At 37.7% G+C, this 21,432-nt stretch overlaps 1 protein-coding gene across 1 annotated transcript in view; it reads left to right on the top strand.

Annotated features, from left to right (window-relative positions):
* mov10l1 (Mov10 like RNA helicase 1) overlaps positions 1–21,432 on the top strand; it is a 34,562-nt gene that overhangs the window by 1,730 nt on the left and 11,400 nt on the right. Inside the window, exons 3-16 of the mRNA XM_016257723.1 lie at positions 1,153–1,306; positions 4,048–4,160; positions 5,043–5,230; positions 5,814–5,954; positions 7,256–7,450; positions 8,563–8,760; positions 9,501–9,615; positions 10,971–11,148; positions 12,537–12,607; positions 14,278–14,369; positions 14,454–14,512; positions 15,978–16,060; positions 16,144–16,225; positions 19,814–19,995. Of these exons, the coding sequence (XP_016113209.1) occupies positions 1,153–1,306; positions 4,048–4,160; positions 5,043–5,230; positions 5,814–5,954; positions 7,256–7,450; positions 8,563–8,760; positions 9,501–9,615; positions 10,971–11,148; positions 12,537–12,607; positions 14,278–14,369; positions 14,454–14,512; positions 15,978–16,060; positions 16,144–16,225; positions 19,814–19,995 (1,851 nt within the window). The remainder of the gene's footprint in view (positions 1–1,152; positions 1,307–4,047; positions 4,161–5,042; positions 5,231–5,813; positions 5,955–7,255; positions 7,451–8,562; positions 8,761–9,500; positions 9,616–10,970; positions 11,149–12,536; positions 12,608–14,277; positions 14,370–14,453; positions 14,513–15,977; positions 16,061–16,143; positions 16,226–19,813; positions 19,996–21,432) is intronic.

Genomic DNA, 21,432 nt, shown 5'->3' with positions numbered 1-21,432 from the left:
GTTGTTTAACATTTTAAATGAACAAACAAACAAAACAATCTTTGACAGACGTAGTCTTTGACGAGGTCTAAATATATACAAATACAAAAACTAATAAAAGTAGGTAATTATGTCTGAAAACACCGTTCTCTAAGCAACTAGGGATTGCACAATCCTGTTTATGTGTAAATATGGCTATACTGACATGGTGTTAGATTTGATTCTGTTTATTTCTTAGCATAAATATACCTCTCTTTATTGGTTTTTAAATGCATTTGCTCTTCTTTTTTTTTTGAATTTCTTTGAAATAAGCATTCATTGAAACATTGTATAAAATGTTTTTTTTTATAGAACTAAATGGTGTATAATTTTGGGGTGAATATTGTTTGCAAGTTACTAAATATATTGACACTGTGCATGTTTGTGCAGGTAGATAATATTTTAATCACCTTAAAGCTTGCAAATTATTTATCAAAAGAAAATTTTTGAAGGGCTTTGATGACGTATCTGTGAAAAAAGATGAGCTCAAAGGCTGTGTGAGACCGTTGAGCCAGACGAAGACTCTGTTGTTTAACATTTTAAATGAACAAACAAACAAAACAATCTTTGACAGACGTAGTCTTTGACGAGGTCTAAATATATACAAATACAAAAACTAATAAAAGTAGGTAATTATGTCTGAAAACACCGTTCTCTAAGCAACTAGGGATTGCACAATCCTGTTTATGCGTAAATATGGCTATACTGACATGGTGTTAGATTTGATTCTGTTTATTTCTTAGCATAAATATACCTCTCTTTATTGGTTTTTAAATGCATTTGCTCTTTTTTTTTAAATTTCTTTGAAATAAGCATTCATTGAAACATTGTATAAAATGTTTTTTTTATAGAACTAAATGGTGTATAATTTTGGGGTGAATATTGTTTGCAAGTTACTAAATATATTGACACTGTGCATGTTTGTGCAGGTAGATAATATTTTAATCACCTTAAAGCTTGCAAATTATTTATCAAAAGAAATCAGCAGAGTTTAAAAGGAACTGTATAGCAAATGACAGGCCAAGGCAAAACGGCTCATTAATTTAATCTCAAAAGCACTAATATTATGCGTGTCTCTTTTATTTCTGAAGTACATTTCTAAAAAGTAAAAAAGTGTTTTTCTGTTGTTTTCAGGTGGAGCGGCACAAGGACTCCTGGGAGAGCGGCGGGTCAGAGGCGCTGGACACTGACAAACTCAGGCCTCTGATTGGAACAGTGACGTCATGTGATCGAGACGGAGGCTACATCAACCAGACGACGTATTTCCCGCGATCGGCTCTCTGCGAAGGTCAGAATCAGTGGCTTTAATGCTCCGCAGTCTGCTGTGATAGGATGATGTTTCAATCTCAGTGTATAAATATATTAAAAGGGCTCTTGTCATGCATTAGTCTTGCAGTTCACTGCACGGTGAAAACACACTGTACATCCTCCCCAGTCTGAAAAGAGTATGTAACGTATTTAAATGACTGGACTGATGCTGCAACTTTGTGTCATGACCGAGATAACTGCATGTGAACACAACGGCCCGTGTCAATGACGCACTCGTGCCCAAGCTCGTAGGAATTTCCTTCTTCTGTAACACAAAAGAACATATTTGTAGTAGCTTTTTTTGTCAGTTATAGTCAATGAGGTCCAACGGATTCAAGCTCCAAAAGGGACATAAATGTGATCAATACAGACACAAAAATAGCTATTCACTCTCTTAAAAACAAGGTTGTTGAACATCTTTTAATTACTTGCACTGATTAACACTGTTACCAATCAAATTAAATGAGTATCAACATAATCCATCTTACCATTTATCAAAATGCATTCACACGGCAAATGAATATGCATATTATTATATATGCAATAAATATATAAATGCATAAATAATGTAATAAGATTAATCGTTTTAAATAAAATTGTGACTATAGAAATATGAAATGATAATATTATATATTACCCACCAGCAAGCCAGAAGTGAATCAGAGTCATTAATTCAACTGATTTGTTTAAACTAATTCATTCATAATCGTGAACAAGCAAGTGACCGCTGTCTTTATGAATGAGTCATTGAATCATCGACTCACCCGATTCAATCAAAAACACTGAATCGTTCAAAAACAAAATAGCATTCTTGGTTGCTGCCAAATGCAACCGTTCTGCCGTTTGAAACTATTTTTGTTGCTGAATTGGAACACTAAAAAGTTGTCAATTAATATAATTAACCTAATTGTTAATTGATCTGGTGTATAAAATCACGTGCAATCTATATTTGAAAAATATTCTGAAAATTAGTGCTCATGTGATATTTCTTAACTATATTATGTTATTATAAGCGCAAAAAACAAATGCACGGTGCCCGGTGGGCAATTCATAGATTGAGATATCGGTATATATATTGAGTTTTGGAGCATTCTTTTTAAATTTGGTGGCTTTTCTGACTTTGCATGATGCTAGTTTATGTAACAGAGGAAAAACTGAAATCTATGACACAGACCTTTTACAAGGTGAGCAAGCTGTGTGCTGTGTTTAACCGAGTGTGTGTGTGTTTCAGGGTTCGAGCCGGTGAAGGGCGACTGGGTTCTGGCGCAGTATTTCGTCTTGTCTCTTTTATTTCTGAAGTACATTTCTAAAAAGTAAAAAAGTGTTTTTCTGTTGTTTTCAGGTGGAGCGGCACAAGGACTCCTGGGAGAGCGGCGGGTCAGAGGCGCTGGACACTGACAAACTCAGGCCTCTGATTGGAACAGTGACGTCATGTGATCGAGACGGAGGCTACATCAACCAGACGACGTATTTCCCGCGATCGGCTCTCTGCGAAGGTCAGAATCAGTGGCTTTAATGCTCCGCAGTCTGCTGTGATAGGATGATGTTTCAATCTCAGTGTATAAATATATTAAAAGGGCTCTTGTCATGCATTAGTCTTGCAGTTCACTGCACGGTGAAAACACACTGTACATCCTCCCCAGTCTGAAAAGAGTATGTAACGTATTTAAATGACTGGACTGATGCTGCAACTTTGTGTCATGACCGAGATAACTGCATGTGAACACAACGGCCCGTGTCAATGACGCACTCGTGCCCAAGCTCGTAGGAATTTCCTTCTTCTGTAACACAAAAGAACATATTTGTAGTAGCTTTTTTTGTCAGTTATAGTCAATGAGGTCCAACGGATTCAAGCTCCAAAAGGGACATAAATGTGATCAATACAGACACAAAAATAGCTATTCACTCTCTTAAAAACAAGGTTGTTGAACATCTTTTAATTACTTGCACTGATTAACACTGTTACCAATCAAATTAAATGAGTATCAACATAATCCATCTTACCATTTATCAAAATGCATTCACACGGCAAATGAATATGCATATTATTATATATGCAATAAATATATAAATGCATAAATAATGTAATAAGATTAATCGTTTTAAATAAAATTGTGACTATAGAAATATGAAATGATAATATTATATATTACCCACCAGCAAGCCAGAAGTGAATCAGAGTCATTAATTCAACTGATTTGTTTAAACTAATTCATTCATAATCGTGAACAAGCAAGTGACCGCTGTCTTTATGAATGAGTCATTGAATCATCGACTCACCCGATTCAATCAAAAACACTGAATCGTTCAAAAACAAAATAGCATTCTTGGTTGCTGCCAAATGCAACCGTTCTGCCGTTTGAAACTATTTTTGTTGCTGAAATGGAACACTAAAAAGTTGTCAATTAATATAATTAACCTAATTGTTAATTGATCTGGTGTATAAAATCACGTGCAATCTATATTTGAAAAATATTCTGAAAATTAGTGCTCATGTGATATTTCTTAACTATATTATGTTATTATAAGCGCAAAAAACAAATGCACACCGGGGCAATTCATATATTGAGTTTTGGAGCATTCTTTTTAAATTTGGTGGCTTTTCTGACTTTGCATGATGCTAGTTTATGTAACAGAGGAAAAACTGAAATCTATGACACAGACCTTTTACAAGGTGAGCAAGCTGTGTGCTGTGTTTAACCGAGTGTGTGTGTGTTTCAGGGTTCGAGCCGGTGAAGGGCGACTGGGTTCTGGCGCAGTATTTCGTCTGTCCGTCTGAATGGAGCAGTCAGGCTCGAGCGGTTTCTCCTCTGCGATACCGGCGCATGGATGGGGTCAGTCACGGTCAGCTCTCAGCGATGTCCTGACCTGTGCCAATCAGTCTAAATCAGACCTCCTCTAGGGCTGGCCCATAAATCGATAATGATAATTATCGCGCGGTATAAATTTCATCGATATATGATAACAAGAGTTCGAGGCAAAGGCGGAACGAAAGATTTCCTTTAGCAACTTTCTGTATTACATCTTTACCATGGTATTGAGGTGCTATATTTGTGGTCTTAACTGTGATTATCATGATCTAAATGTATGCTACTATGGAAGACCAATGGTTAAAAAAAACCAAAAAACCCTCAAACAGTCAGAACGATTAAAGTTCACAATATGAAAGTGAGGTTGCTACAATTTTTACAGATATTACTGATTTTGATAATGAACATACATCTACATCTGCTTCCTAACTCAAGCTACTATCAGATGTGTGTTTCTAAGAGAATGGTATATTATTATTATTATTATTAATATTATCAGGCAACACAATTCCAATCAGAATCAAGGACCGGAACTCTCCTCTTTATAAAATACTCATTAGAACATGCAAAACTAAGAAGTTATTTTCTTTTATTAAGATACTTATTTTGTTAAGGAAAAATGACTGGAAAAGTGAAAAGAATTCAAAAACGTGAAGTGTTTGTCGTGTTCTGATCATAAAGAATAGTTTAAAACCACAATTAACCGTCTGGTTTGTACAACTTTCACATCGGAGCAAAAATCAGCCTTTAAACTGGGAAGAAATAAAAATGTGACCTTTATCGTGACCGTTATCGATATCGACTGATGTGAAGAAAAGAACCATGGTGACAGTTTTTTGGCCATACGGGCCAGCCCTAGCTCTTTCCTAACTGACCAGTGGCTGTAAAGTGTGCTGTGTGTGTCAGGTGAGCGTGAGCGTCCTGCACGGCCGCAGCGGTGTTGTGGAGGACAGCGTGTTCTTCAGTCTGGACTCTCTGATCGTGCCGCCGGGCTTCAGACCCGCTCGGGGGGATGTGGTGAATGTGGTGGTGGTGGAGAGCAGTCAGTCGCTGTACAGCTGGAGAGCTCTGTGTATGACGCCCGTCCAGCACAGGTGACACTCAGTTACTGTGTAACAACAGATCTGGAGGAATGTAGCATTGCATCAGTGCCTCTGCAAGTGAATGGGTGCCGTCAGAACGAGAGCTGATAAAAACATCACAATAATCCACAGCACTCGTCCATCAGTTAACATCTGGAGAAGACAAAAGCTGAAACTAATCCAGCATTAAGATGCTTTTAACTCAAATACATTGAGTCTATAATAACGCTTCCTCCAGTGAGTCAGTGTTCTGGTGTGAATCAGGAGAGAAATCTGCTCAGATCAAGCAGCGTTTAAACAGCTCTAAACTAACATGTGGCTGGATTTTGATGTGAGAGACAACAGCAGATGCACTTTTTCACTGGAGGAAGCGTTATTATTGATTATGGAAGTTACAAACATCTTGATGGGTTTGTTGCATATTTAAAATGTGAGTTTTAATTTGATAGCCTTAATAAAATCTGACTTATTCTACATGGACAGACTGATTTACAATGAGAACGGTGAACTATTGTGTTTGCTGTATCGGTCGAGGCAGCTTTATAAGTGACTGCTTGCACTCTCAGTGTTTACAGTATTTGTGTGTTTCTGACAGTGGAAACGCCTCGGAGCTGAATATGCCAGACGATGAGGTGCAGAGATTGCTGGAGAATAAGGGTGGGCTCCAGGTCAGCCGGGAAAGCCACTTTGGGTCTCTATTACTGGGAAACCGCAAGGAGCTGCAGATCTGGATCCAGTGAGTTCACACATGCACACCTTAAGTCTGGAATACACGGCATAGCTTTTAAAATCTAAACCGATTTTTAAAACCCTAGGCATCATACACTTACCGACTTTGTAAATGGTGTACTAGTAGACTTTAAAGTTGTTCCGATCACAACAAACTCACACAGAAACAATGCGCGCTGTTGCTAGGAGACGCGTGACAAATGAAAAGAAAGTGTTTTAAAATCATCTGAAAGTATCAAACCTGTTTGATCTCCTCCTACCGGAAGTCTGAAGCTAAAAAAGTGTGTCTGTGACCATCATCATACCTAAGTTTGCAATTCGTAATACAATATTGACTGTTTTGTGTCTCCGAGCAACACAGCGTTGTTTCAATACTGAATGAATCCACATTTTTGAACGAATCAAGTGAGTCAATGATTCAGTAACCCTTTCGTAAAGACTGACGCCTCGATTCTGAATGAATCAGCCGTTTGGATAAACGACTCGCTCATTAAAACCGTCATTTACCGTCATCTACTGGTGGTTTGGTTTCATATTTAAAAGTATTGCGTTTTTCCCAACATTTTAACAAAAATATTTAAAACATGAATTAATTATACAATTATTTATGCATTTGAAATTTTGTGGTGTAAATGAGAAAAAAAATCTTGCGTTAGTCATAACCAATCATAGCCATTATCTTTTCTAGATCTCGGCCAAATGCAGGCCTGTTAAACGAAAGGAAAAACTGTCAACGCTTTAAAGACATTAAAGTATTTTTTTACTGCTTGGTTAATAAACCGCTAGGCTGACTCGTATTAAATTGCGTTTTGAGAGGAAAAAACAGCAGGCTGTAGACGGCGCATTTTATCATTACATTCAAAAATAATGCTGGGATGATAAATCGATGCAGAATCGAACACTTTTGTAAATCGCTTCAACCTTTTCAAATGTTATGAATGGTTATTTTAGGTTCAAGTGTGTGTAAGGAATTGGAAAACTGTTCAAAACCAAGCTCAGAATCGACTCGAGAGACTCGAGAGAGAATCGTGATGCATTCGGAAAATCTCAGAATCGATGCGGAATCATTTCTCGATTCACGATGCATCGGTTTATTTTCCCAGCCCTAGTGCAATGATCTACTTCTGATTAATTCATTCAAAGTTTGACAAATTCCGTGACATTCCTAACCCTTATACAGTAAATTCCATTTTTATGGCTGGACTCCGTCCGTGTTTTCCGCATCACGGGATGCATGCGGCCCTGAAGCTGTTTGCTGGCTCCTGATGCATGTGTTGCTTCTCTCTCGTTCTGTGGTGCTCGACTCAGAAACAGCGGCTCTGAGCGCCAGCGGCTGAAATGCTGTGAGTTTGCCGGATGGGACTCGGCTCAGCAGTTCTGCCTCAGGTCTGTGTCTGTGAAGAACAGCACGCCTGCAGGAGGCCCAGCTGATGAAGAGTCGGTGCAGATGCTGGAGATGAAGCCGGGGGAGAGAGCGTCTGTGACCGTCTGCTGTCAGGCCAGGTGAGGGCTATTCACTCATTACACTCCGGGATTTTATGTTTTAAAAGAAGTGTCTTTTGCTTAAGGCTGCATTTATTTGATCAAAAATAGAGAAAAAAGTAATATTATTACAATTTAAAACAACAGTTTTCTGTTTAAAAAAAAACAAACCGTTAAACTGTAATGTATTTCTGTGATGCGCAGCTGTATTTTCAGCATCATTACTCCAGTCTTCAGTGTCACATGATCTTCAGAAATCATACAGATTTATTATCAATATGCTTATTTACTGTCAATGTTGGAATTTTTTATTAGTTTTTTTTATCCTTTTTTCAAGACTTTGATTAATAAAAAGTTAAAAAGAACAGCATTTATTCAAAACAGTTAAGACTTGTATTGTTAGAAAATATTTCTATCACTTTTTATCAATTTAACACATCCTTGCTACCAATTTTTTTTATTATTTTATATATTTTTTTAAGTCCTGCTTTATGCAATTGACCGGTATTGGTATCGGAATCGGCCAATAGTTGTTTGTTAATATCGGTATCGGCCAAAAAAATCCTATCCCTAGTATTTTCTTTACTCTTTACTTCAAAAACTAAATCTCTAAAAAGGGCAAACATTTAGCATTTTAGGTCAGCATCAGCCAATATGGTCTTAAATAGCCTGCATACCACTTCGTCTTTAATAACATGGGATTTTCACCAAATATATTCAATCTTGATTCTTGTAAAATGTTGCAATAAGATGACCGGGTTTAAATTGTTCCGTCGCAACGACAGATTTCCATCAGTTCATAAAGACTTGCTTCATTCCTGAATTATTCAGCCGTTTGAACGAATCGGTTGAATTAATGATTCAATGATAAAATCAGTGACATGCCGCCACCTGCTGGCGGATTTCATTTTTTTCATTTCATTTTTAGTGTATAATTTCAGTTATTTAAATCATTTAATATTTCTGTATTCAAAATGTTATATTTATGTATTTTATATTGAAACAGATATCTTTAAAATAAATTCCATGCCCCTGATCTCACCTGTTTGCATCTCTGAAGTGCAGCGACACTGTGTTTGTGTGTCGTGCTCATTGCTGAAGATTATGGTGACTGTGCGTGTGCTTTGCTGCAGGACTCTGGGTCGCTCCGCCGAGCTGCTGCTCCTGCACTTCTCCTCCTTCACCATCGGGAGGCGTCTGGAGGTGTCTGTGAGCAGCGCGGAGGAGAGTCTGCTCAAACCCAGCGTCCCGTACTCCGCTCTAACAGCTCCGCCGCAGCAGCAGCAGCCCCTGCAGGTGCTCACGGTCACGGCCCCGCCGGCCCCCATCAGGTGAGGCCACACACACATATATCACTGATTCTGGCCTCAGGTGCTTTTCCTTTCCTGTCAGCGCTGTTGTGTCCGTGTTTGTGTTTTTGATTGGTTCAGTCACCAGATATTAGTTGCAACTCTGTTTTAAAGCCAGAAACATACTAACACCAGTGCATTGCAAGTGTGCATCCCTCTGAACGTACTTTGTGTATTTCATTAATGAGATGCAGACAAAAATATATTTGTGGCCACAAATTAGGAAATTCATGTTTATGGCCACATTGTAGCCTCATTTTAATTAAATCGAAATGAAAGAATAACATGGCCACAGTTTAATAAAACAAGGGAATGAATTAAGTTTTGAGAATTCATTTTTAATTCATGGCCACAATAAATATATTTTTGTCATGTCATATGCGGTTCCATACTTAAAACTTTCATTAAAAAATTTAAAAGTGTAATAAGTAGGATTGCTAAAAGGTGGAAAATTTCCAGTAAATTTAGGAAACATTCTAGGATTTTTGGAGAGTTTCCGGAAATTTTCCACCCCTTTGCAACCCTAAATGTAAGTGAGTTTGTCAGTGTTCTTTAATGGTTGTGAGAATAAGAATGAATCCACCATCCTCTAGCATTGGTTTTGTTCAAAGACAGAAAGATCTAATGCTAAAGATGAAGGTAAGTGCGACGGATCCTGAGTGTCATTGACCGATATCTTGTGAAATCTGTGCTGTAATGGTCTCGTCACTGGTTTTCGACAGACTTGCACGGCGGCATCTTCCAAACTTCTTGGGGAACTACGGCGTTCCTCAGGCTCTCAGAGATTGTGTGGAAGGTCAGAAGGACGTTCTGATCGCACAGCCGGCTCTGGCGGAGGTAATGCGCTTCTCTGCTGCATCTCACACATGCGGATTCATGACGCTCATTGCTCATTGTAGGGATGAAATCAGTTTGATTTTCTCACAAACTCAGTTTTGACTTTTCTGGGTTCCGTTTAATGGTTAAAGTGCCCCTATTATGGATTTTTGAAAATGACCTTTCATGCAGTGTGTAACACAGCTCTAAGTGAATGGAAACATCCTGCAAAGTTTTAAATCTGAAAGTGCACTGTGTATAAAGTTATTGTCTCTCAAAAGAAAGAGTCGACTCCGAATCATTGAAACGAGTCCCAAGCCGGACGTCAGCATGAAACATTAGCATATTGCCCGGCGCAGACCCGGGAAAACTTGAAATGCAAATTCATTTTTGCCACTAGATGCCGCTTTTAGAGCAGTAGTAATAGCCGTTTCCCTGGTAACGCTGTACAGAAGCAGCACTGCGCTCACAAACGCCGCTTTATCAGGCATGATCCAGTCGGACCAATCACCGCAGATTAGCGTCACGCAAAGCAGGCGTTTGGAAAAATTAATCGTTGAGCAAATCGTTTAGGAGTCGTTCCGCAAATAAGGATGAAAATAAATGCACATTACAAGACAATGAAAGTGTTTTTGACCTTGCATGCTTGTCAACCTGTTGTTGGGGACGCCCAAAACCAAAATATGAACCTTTCATTACCCATAATAGGGGCACTTTAAATTTAAATTTCAGTAATCTGAAAGCATGTCTAATTAATTTAAATCATGAAATGTGTACAATTGAACACATCTGTATTACGTGTAACAAAAATGTAATTGGAAATCAGTTTTATTTTTCCAAATTCTGTTTATTTTTAAGGTTTCTGTTTTAATGGTTTAATTGAACTTTAACAATCAAAAAGCATTAATAATAAATTGGATTAATAAAACTTAATACAATTGAAGCATTTATAAACTTTTTATCTTTTTTACTAATAATGGGACTCTTTGAAATATCTTGTTTATAAATTCTGTGTTGGCTGTTTTCATTTTTTTTTTTTATGATACAATACAAATTTATTATAAAAAAACTGGTAATCATTGACATATGGGGCAATGATGTGATGCCTAAATTTTCTGTCTGATTGCATTTTGTCAGTAAAAAATTGGTTTAATGCATAAAAAAAGATACCATATATATGGTAACTCTTTCCCCGCCATTGACGAGTTATCTCGTCTTTTACAAGAAAAAGCATGCGTTTTTTTTCCCTGTTCCACCCTTTTATTTATTTATTTATTTTGTTCTTTCTCCAAACCATGAAACTCACAGGATTGGTTGAATGCATTAACTGACACGCATCACCTTTTAATAAGAGCTGTTGTGGTGTGTTTCCGCAGCCCTTGAGCCTGTCGTGGATGCTGCCGCGTTTCTCGGCTCTGCTGTGGCTGGAGGAGCTGCAGGCCGAGAGGGAGATCCGAGAGTTCAGTCTCACCGGCGCCATCCTCAGGAAAGGAGCCGTGTATCTGCACCTGGAGGTGCCAGGCCTCGCCGAGGGCCGGCCGAGCCTCTTCATCGGTCAGGACGCTCTCTTATAATCTAGGGTTAGGTATCGAGAACCTGGTCCATTTCTGAACTGGTTCCAGATTTTGATAAGACACGTGCATTTCGATTCCACATAATGATTCCTGCGTTCGCATTTTAATGTGATTTTAAATGAGGAACGGGATTAATTTGCGCACTGTTTGCGTGCAGCGCACTGAACGGCGGTCCTGGTGCGGATTCCCGGTTTGTGTCCGTTCTCGAACCGTTCCGTGCATTTCCACTTCTTTCACATTTACCGACCAGTATGCACGAAAATGCATCAGTATATCATCATAAACACAGCGGTTTTTGTCTTAAGTAAACACAAACGAATGAGAAAGAAAACGCACACGTACAGTATTTTATAAAGCGGAGAGTTCCGGAGCTTGATTCTGATTGGCTGAGTCGCGTTCGAAGCTGTTGTAAATGACGCTACAAAGTAACACACACCTTTGTTTACGTTTGTGTGTTGCTCGGCAACCACTTTGTAGCAACCACAACTGTTTCTGAGGAGCTACATTGTTTGGTGGAAGAATACTGTGTTTATTAATATCATTACACTTTATTTGCTCTGTTTTATTTTGTGAAACCTTGCTACGTATATGGAATAACCGTTTTATAAAAGCAGTAACTCCGCCTAACAACGCCCCCTAGCTGTTATAAATTCACTGCTTCTTGGGGCTTATTACTTTATTTAGATCTGTATGTGTTCGGTGTTAAAGAGACAGCAGCCCAATAAACATGTGCTGCTTGTCATTAATGATAATCAAAGAACAAAAGAAAATCATTTACTGACCTTCGATGAGGATTCTTGGTTTCAATTTCTGTACCTGAAATTAGTTCAGTTGTATTTATTTATGCTGTTGCTAATTAATTAGTTTTTTCCTAGTTTATTACTGACTGTTTGCTTGTCTTTTAATAATTTAATGTTTGAAATTCATATTAGTCGAGTTGTTTTTGCTGTGGTATTTTTATTTATTTTTTTAATGTGTGGGATGCCTCAGAAAAATTCCTTGTATGTTATGCACACTTGGCCAATAAATAACTCCTGTATTTTTTGTTAAAACGCCAATAATTGATACCCAACCCTATCTACACCTTTACTATTTAATGTATATGCATTTACAAAACAAAAAATATTAAAAGAGTAGTTCACCCAAAAAAGTAGCATGACAAATACTGAAACAGAAATACAGCTTAATCACTGATAGTAAAAAACAATACTGGGTGAGAATAACATGAGGGGGAAAATCATGTTCGCACTATTCCTTTAAAGGAGGAACAGCTGTTAACATTGCTGATCCATAACCAGGAAAAGAGAAAATAATTGCATCTTTTGTGCGAGAATTGATGGTGTTTGTGTTGTTTTTTCCCTCCTGTAGGTGATAAAGTTCTTCTGAAGAAGCCTTGTAGTGGAGGAACCGTTATTGAGTACATCTCTTACGTCATGGAGGTAGCATGATCATTTCTTGTAGATAATTTAGTTTCTTTACGTTTAATAAAGTGAAGTCATAACAACAGGGCTTAAAGTTCTCCGGCACCGTGCCGGATCTCCGCTCGGAGTAATCACGTCATCTTTGAAAAGGTCCTGTTCACACACGATCTCGATCTCTTACCAGTAAAGACTAAAGGCTGAACTCTTCCTCTGCATTTGCTGTGAATTTGAGTTGCTTAACGTTCATCTGAGAAAACCGTGAGCATAATCTCACTAGATTTGTAACGTAAATCATTTATAAACCATTGCTAACACAGGAGAATACATCAACCTATTTCTAAATATGCCATTATTGTACATCGCGATTTCAAAATAAATGTTTCTGAGTTTGCATAAGGCCAAATATTAAAATTAAATGGATTTAAACATAGCAGTAAAGTGAAAGTGAAACGTCTGGCGCCCTCTGCAGGTGTTTGTTATAACACATAGTGTACTTAAGGTTATGTTCATATTATGTATAGGCATATTACATTATGTATTTTATCAGTGTTGTTCAATAAAACCATTTAATTACTTGGTTTTGATGCTTTATTTGAGCCAATTATTATTGCCTCATCGTTAGTTTATATATAAATCGTCATACTAAAGCCTGGTTTCACTTGGGTCTGTTTGTTACTAAAAAATATCAGATTACTCAATTATCAAAATAATCAGTAGATTACTTGATTACCAAAATAATCATTAGTTACAGCCATAGATTAGTTAAAATATTTCAAAATACAACTGCATTGTTTTAATTTTTGTAATTAAAAGACAAATATTTTGTCATTTGAAAATTTCATAAAAATAGAATTAAGATATTGTCTGGTTCTAGTGAAGCTAGTATCTGTATTTTGTCTCGTCTCGTGAGATAGGTGTGTTGTCACACCCCTAGTGCCGATAAGCGGTGATATAGCTTGTAATTTTTCAAGTGTATGATACAGCTTTCATTCTTCAGGTCATTCATATATTCATGAAAAAAATAATCAATTTGAATAAGGAAAGCGATAACTTTGTCATAGCATCCTTTCACATGTTAAAGTTGCCCCAGTTATTGCATGCTTTGCATGTGCCATGAATATATAAAGTCTTGTTTTCAAAGAAACTGAACAAAATGAAGTGAGTTTATGCTTAAAACAAGAATATCTGTCAATGAGGAATGAAAGCTTGTTTTAGAACGAAACAGAAATCTGTTCTGGTTTATGATGTACTTCATTTTGAGAATTGTTTTTACCCGTTTAAGTCATTTTGCTTCTTAATATCTTGATTTTTAGAATTTTTAGTCATTTGCACTGGAAAACAAGACAAATACTGAGGAAGAGCATCTTTTTTTTGCTATGTAATCAGAAGATATAGTAACAATCTAATGAATTGAAAAGTAATGAAGATTGTTGGGAGTCGTATTTTCACACTTTGAAACTTTGCTAGTACAACTTGACATTGTGTTCCATTCAGTTTATTGCTTAATTTTCTTCTCTTGCTCTTAAAAAGGTGGTTAATTTACTTTAATAAAGCCTGCAGAAGCCCTCTACCAGTGGGTTGTTGCAGACCTTTATGAATGTCGTCTTGTGTTGGACGTTATGTGGAAGCCTTGTTGTGTGATTGATTGACAGCTGTCAGTCACATGTTCTGTGCATCGGCTCTCGCAGATCAGCGACGAGGACGTGAGTTTACGAGTGAACGCTGATTTTCAGAAGAACTACCTCGGAGAACCTCTGGACGTGGAGTTCTCCTTCAACAGGTGCGCTGCTTGCTTCAGCTTCATAAAGCCTTCGTTTTTCATGATTAGACCAGAAGTCTCACAGGAATCACCCGTTCTGTCCAGGCTGACCATGAGGAGGTGCCACTGCGCTCTGGAGCAGAGCAAACACTTCGGAGACAACAGTAAGACAACACTTTGTACAGAAGTGAATTATCATAACTAATCTAAAATTACAGTTGCTAATAGATGTAAATGGATAAACGATGGTCGTATGTTGAAGCGTTTGATCTTTCCAATTGTTTTTTTATTTTTTATAAAAATAAATACAAATATGCATTGGTTAAATGTATGCTATAAATGACAGCAAACATAGAAATAGGTCACCATGACATTTAAGAAAACGCTTAAATAGAAAATGTGTCCTGTGCTGGCGAAATGTTCATTGTGACGCATTTTCAAAAATGAGTTTTTACCCTTCAAAATGATGTACGAGTTGGAATCGGATGAAAGCTACACTCATTTGAAGTCAATATAGTCAGCAAAGTCAGTTCTGAGAGAAATCAAGTTAGTTTTCTGAAGGTTCCAAAGCAAAATCACCTGCAACGTTGCATCTTTTCATCCAGTTCTGTTCTTAATAACCATTGCTATATTAATAATCACAATATAGCTGGTTTTATTTCATCGATAAATAAGAGCAGATGCAAACAAATAAAAGGAAACGAGTGTAGTATATTACTTTTTTCATTTCACTAAACAAAAGCATCAAATGTAAAAATAAGTGTTGTCAATCTATAAAAAATAATTAATCACATTTTTTTTCTGAAATTAATCGCGATTAATTCCACCTAACATTAAAATGTTTATAATTAATTTTTATTGCAATTTCACATTCAATCCTAAAATTAATGTAGAAACAACAAAGACAGTATATTTTTAATATTTGTATAATGGCATCTTTTTTTTTCTTTTATGACTGAAGGCCAGTATCACTGATACCAATACTACTGGTGTCTCTATGAAATAGTTTTTCACTAATATTTACCCGTTGACTAGCCACTCAACATTACAGTATAATTGAGAGATATCAAGAGTCATCAAACACAACATTTTAAATCAAATATACTGTAGATGTATCCTTAAAGCTACAAAAGTAATTGATTTCCCCTTTTTTTCTTTTGTTGTTTGATGAACAGACATCACAGCAGCTGGTTATTAGCTTTTTGGGCTGTTTTAAGAGACGTGGCACAGATCTGCCATGCATTGTATTTTTATTTTCTCACATTTCTATACATTTTCTGACCCACTTCAGGTCCTCAAGTCTCTCTAATGAGCTGAGGAGTTGAATCGATCGGGTGTTAGATGAGGCAGACAGTGCTGCTGCTCACTTTAATCGCCTTTTTGGTAACTTCATGACTTGACTGAGGTGTCTAAAACGTCTTGATGTGGTTGTAAAGACGTTCTGCATTTTTGTGAAAACCTCAAATTGGACTAAAATCGCCATTTTTAACTTTTTTTTCCCCCATAGCTCAAAATTAGCCCGTGCACGTTCACACTCATTTTGCCAGAACGGGTCACAAATGAAGGAAGTTTTGAGTTGGTTTGTATGGAGACGCAGTAGTTCAGATGTGTTGTGTTGTCTGGGTTGAGTTTTGTTTCCCAGCATGCTCTTGCTGCAGCCGCCTCAGTGGAGCGGAGAGTGGAGGGAAGAGGACCGACATCTTCAAGAGGAGGTGACCCCGTGATCATTAATTCATCAGAGTCTGTAGTAAACGATCATGTGTTTGACGGGTCTGTGTTCTGATTCTGTCATCAGGAGAACGAAGCGACCCAAAAAACAGACGGCTCATCGACACTGACTGCAGAGATGGTGTCTGTGGCCACACAAACTAAACCAGGTGACTGGATTAAAAAACAACAAAAACGATTAGGCTAGTGATGGGCGATAGGGGCTTAAAAATATATCACAATTTCTGCTATTTATTGCGATAACGATATCAATTACGATAATTCAGGGAATCTTATGCATCCACTAAGAGACTAAAGAGTTTCTTTAGAGAACAGTATTTTCTTTCCTATTTTTACCCAAAATAGGGTGTTGTGAGCATTTCTGAGTACACACGTAATGTAATGGCTGTTTAATTCATACTGGAAGCCAGAGGGCGCTCTTGCACAGAAACTACACGCATGCATCACAGAAGTAATAGCACTGAAGATGCTCCAGGAAATCCCTAATATGCACAAAGGCATCCAGTTATCACTGAATAAAACGCAGATAGAGAAATTTTAATGACACTCCAGCAGTGTTGCCAACTTTGAACAACTCAGACTACTCTAGCAACTTTTTCTTCCAAAAGCACCTAGCAACAAATGTAGCTATTTTGAAAATTTATTCGGCAACTTCTTAGCAACATTTGATAAGTGACTCAAATTATAAAAAGGAACATTTACCATTTAAATTACACCGAAAGAGGAATCCAAAGATGCCTAGCATTTAGTACACACATCACGTGAATTGAGTTAGCTGCTATTTGCAATAGTTTAATAATAATAAAATAATTTAGTAATTTAATAATTGTTAATTTATTATTCACTTTGTTAGTAGCTTGTAACTGCGATTGTTGATCAGTTAGTACACTGTAAGAAAATGATCTAGAAAAATGGAAAAGGTTCTAGTAATTCTCCAGGACATTATCTGTTATCCATAAACACAAAATACAATGCGTAATTAAAAATGCATCATAAAACATCATTTAGCAACAAATCAGCCTTCCTTTAGCAACTTCCCCTGAAAATTGGCAACACTGCGCTCCAGGAAATCCCTAATATGGACAAATGTATCCAGTTATCCCTGAAGCTGAATAAAACGCAGATAGAGAAATTTGAACTGAGGAAACTTAAAGACAATAAACATACGATTGTGACAATATATGGTTTATCTGTGTTCACTGATACCAATACTACTGGTGTCTCTATGAAATAGTTTTTCACTAATATTTACCCGTTGACTAGCCACTCAACATTACAGTATAATTGAGAGATATCAAGAGTCATCAAACACAACATTTTAAATCAAATATACTGTAGATGTATCCTTAAAGCTACAAAAGTAATTGATTTCCCCTTTTTTTCTTTTGTTGTTTGATGAACAGACATCACAGCAGCTGGTTATTAGCTTTTTGGGCTGTTTTAAGAGACGTGGCACAGATCTGCCATGCATTGTATTTTTATTTTCTCACATTTCTATACATTTTCTGACCCACTTCAGGTCCTCAAGTCTCTCTAATGAGCTGAGGAGTTGAATCGATCGGGTGTTAGATGAGGCAGACAGTGCTGCTGCTCACTTTAATCGCCTTTTTGGTAACTTCATGACTTGACTGAGGTGTCTAAAACGTCTTGATGTGGTTGTAAAGACGTTCTGCATTTTTGTGAAAACCTCAAATTGGACTAAAATCGCCATTTTTAACTTTTTTTTCCCCCATAGCTCAAAATTAGCCCGTGCACGTTCACACTCATTTTGCCAGAACGGGTCACAAATGAAGGAAGTTTTGAGTTGGTTTGTATGGAGACGCAGTAGTTCAGATGTGTTGTGTTGTCTGGGTTGAGTTTTGTTTCCCAGCATGCTCTTGCTGCAGCCGCCTCAGTGGAGCGGAGAGTGGAGGGAAGAGGACCGACATCTTCAAGAGGAGGTGACCCCGTGATCATTAATTCATCAGAGTCTGTAGTAAACAATCATGTGTTTGACGAGTCTGTGTTCTGATTCTGTCATCAGGAGAACGAAGCGACCCAAAAAACAGACGGCTCATCGACACTGACTGCAGAGATGGTGTCTGTGGCCACACAAACTAAACCAGGTGACTGGATTAAAAAACAACAAAAACGATTAGGCTAGTGATGGGCGATAGGGGCTTAAAAATATATCACAATTTCTGCTATTTATTGCGATAACGATATCAATTACGATAATTCAGGGAATCTTATGCATCCACTAAGAGACTAAAGAGTTTCTTTAGAGAACAGTATTTTCTTTCCTATTTTTACCCAAAATAGGGTGTTGTGAGCATTTCTGAGTACACACGTAATGTAATGGCTGTTTAATTCATACTGGAAGCCAGAGGGCGCTCTTGCACAGAAACTACACGCATGCATCACAGAAGTAATAGCACTGAAGATGCTCCAGGAAATCCCTAATATGCACAAAGGCATCCAGTTATCACTGAATAAAACGCAGATAGAGAAATTTTAATGACACTCCAGCAGTGTTGCCAACTTTGAACAACTCAGACTACTCTAGCAACTTTTTCTTCCAAAAGCACCTAGCAACAAATGTAGCTATTTTGAAAATTTATTCGGCAACTTCTTAGCAACATTTGATAAGTGACTCAAATTATAAAAAGGAACATTTACCATTTAAATTACACCGAAAGAGGAATCCAAAGATGCCTAGCATTTAGTACACACATCACGTGAATTGAGTTAGCTGCTATTTGCAATAGTTTAATAATAATAAAATAATTTAGTAATTTAATAATTGTTAATTTATTATTCACTTTGTTAGTAGCTTGTAACTGCGATTGTTGATCAGTTAGTACACTGTAAGAAAATGATCTAGAAAAATGGAAAAGGTTCTAGTAATTCTCCAGGACATTATCTGTTATCCATAAACACAAAATACAATGCGTAATTAAAAATGCATCATAAAACATCATTTAGCAACAAATCAGCCTTCCTTTAGCAACTTCCCCTGAAAATTGGCAACACTGCGCTCCAGGAAATCCCTAATATGGACAAATGTATCCAGTTATCCCTGAAGCTGAATAAAACGCAGATAGAGAAATTTGAACTGAGGAAACTTAAAGACAATAAACATACGATTGTGACAATATATGGTTTATCTGTGTTCTTCAAGCAGTCTTGGGTAGTTTTATAAGGATGAAGTATGTTAATAATGCAGTACTAATCGACATAGCCTTTATCACTGTATATATAATACTATAAAATATTATGATCTCTGCCTCATTCTGTGATTTGAAACCACATCGGATCATGAAGTTATTTCAAACACTCGACTGATGTTACGAAGTTAATTTGGAGAAAGAGCATGTCAAAAAATATTATCTTTGTGACGACAGGTGTGTAAACGGGCTCATACACACGCAAAACTGTATTGCACAAGTGCTACTGTAGTACATTTATTCATCGCTCGGACTGATTTTTGTCGCACTGTACAGCCCTGAACAAACCAGTTCCAGATTGGAGAAGGAGCTCCTCATTTAGCGATAAACTTCCGCGATGTCTCTCCGCACGGTTGCACACAGAAATATGTCCAGAAAACAGTCTGTGCTTCTTTACCTGTGCTGTGTTAGCTCAGCTGAACCGTTGTCTTTCCAGTGTGGCTCTTTGGCCATTAGCCCCAAAATTGCTGCAGCTGTATTTCCTTTTGAATCGGACACCGTGTGATTTCAGATGCATGTGTGCCGTTTCAGATTTGACAATGACGGCGAAGCACATCCCAAACCCTGGCCAGTTCTTCAACGCTCAGCTGAATCCGGCGCAGAAAGAGGCGGTCAAGCGGATCCTGAGTGGAGAGTGTCGTCCCACGCCATACGTTCTGTTCGGGCCTCCTGGCACCGGGAAAACCATCACTCTCATAGAGGCCATTCTGCAGGTACAACACCAGTCACTGCAGGTTGTGCTCGAGGCCGGGAGTCTGTGAGGCAGAGCCATTTAAAATAAACTATTCCAGATTTAAGAATTGTACAGAGTTTGCTCAGTTCATCTCTAAACATGAGTGCATTCTCTTCAACATGAATCTAGCACTGTCAGAACAAATACAGGGAATATAATCAAATGCAACGCTGTAATTGTCTTGTGTTTTTATCTGCTGTCATATTTATGAGAACATGCAAACCAAGATTGCATGCACTTTTTTTCCTCGCGTTAATCATCTGGTGCTGCATAACGTAAACATTTTATGTTTAGTTTTTTTCAGAATGGTACAAAAGTACTGTGAACACAAGAAAAAATCAGATCGAGGGCATGCTTCACAAAGTTTAAATAGTCCTAAAAATAGCCACACTACAAGCCATATTACAAAAATATTAGTACTATAAAATTCCCTAAAATTTGAGTCCCCTAAACATAAGGTACATTGATTTCATTCTAGGGCTGCACGATTAATCGCATGCGATATTTAATGCGCATCTTGTCAGAAAGCCGGTTCTGTAATCAGCGGTAAATCTCCATCACCTGCGTGCTTTCACATGGAGCAGCATTAACTACACAGAGCCGTTGTTCACTGACGAGCAGCGCCAAACCACGTTCATATTCGTGTGATTTTTTTTTTTGCGTAGCTCGTCGGTGAACAACATTTTCGACCGAGGAGCACCAGAGGGTTTTAAGGAGATTCACCATAGTGTGCTTGTATTATCTCTGATTCTGTTTATCAGGAGGAGGAGTTAAGAATAAACTATGCAAGCTGTGCCGGAGTGCAAACAACCTGCAAACCTGAACTCCTGCATTACTTAAATATGTGTATGCAGCCAGCAAATCTTTTTTTTTACCAGCAAAATCACGCTTAAAATGTGTGAATAGCATTGTGTTGGATAAAAACCTGACTAAAACACCTGCTGATTCAGAGACGCGGAGCAAAAATGAGTAAAAACGACACTAGTGAAGAGAGAATCTCCTGCAGCATTTGAGACGCACATCAAAACACTTGTTCTGATGAATGAGTCACATATTTAATGTGCAAATGCATTTTGGGGCTGTTGTACTTTTTCTTTCTTTTTTTCTTTTGTAGATGTGGTTTATGATGTGCATTTGTTGTTTTGCATTCCTCATGACAATAGATGGGTAGAGGTTAAATGTAAATGGGGGGAAAACATCACTGAATTTCTAATCTGAGCACTGACGGCAGTGTAAATTCATTTAATTTCTTTCTTTGTCTCCATAAGGAGAAATTTGTCTTGAGCAGTGAAGAAAGCAGATTAACTTACACACACACATGCTCACACACACACACCTGTTCACACACTCTCTCTCTCTCTCTCTCTCTCTCTCTCTCTCACTCACTCACACACACACACACACACCGCTCTCTCTC

This window comes from Sinocyclocheilus grahami, unplaced genomic scaffold (genome assembly GCF_001515645.1).
Source record: "Sinocyclocheilus grahami isolate Dianchi unplaced genomic scaffold, SAMN03320097.WGS_v1.1 scaffold1590.1, whole genome shotgun sequence".
Taxonomy (NCBI): Eukaryota; Metazoa; Chordata; class Actinopteri; order Cypriniformes; family Cyprinidae; genus Sinocyclocheilus; species Sinocyclocheilus grahami.
Note: the sequence above shows the minus strand (reverse complement) of the source record. Positions and strands in the feature narration are given on the sequence as shown.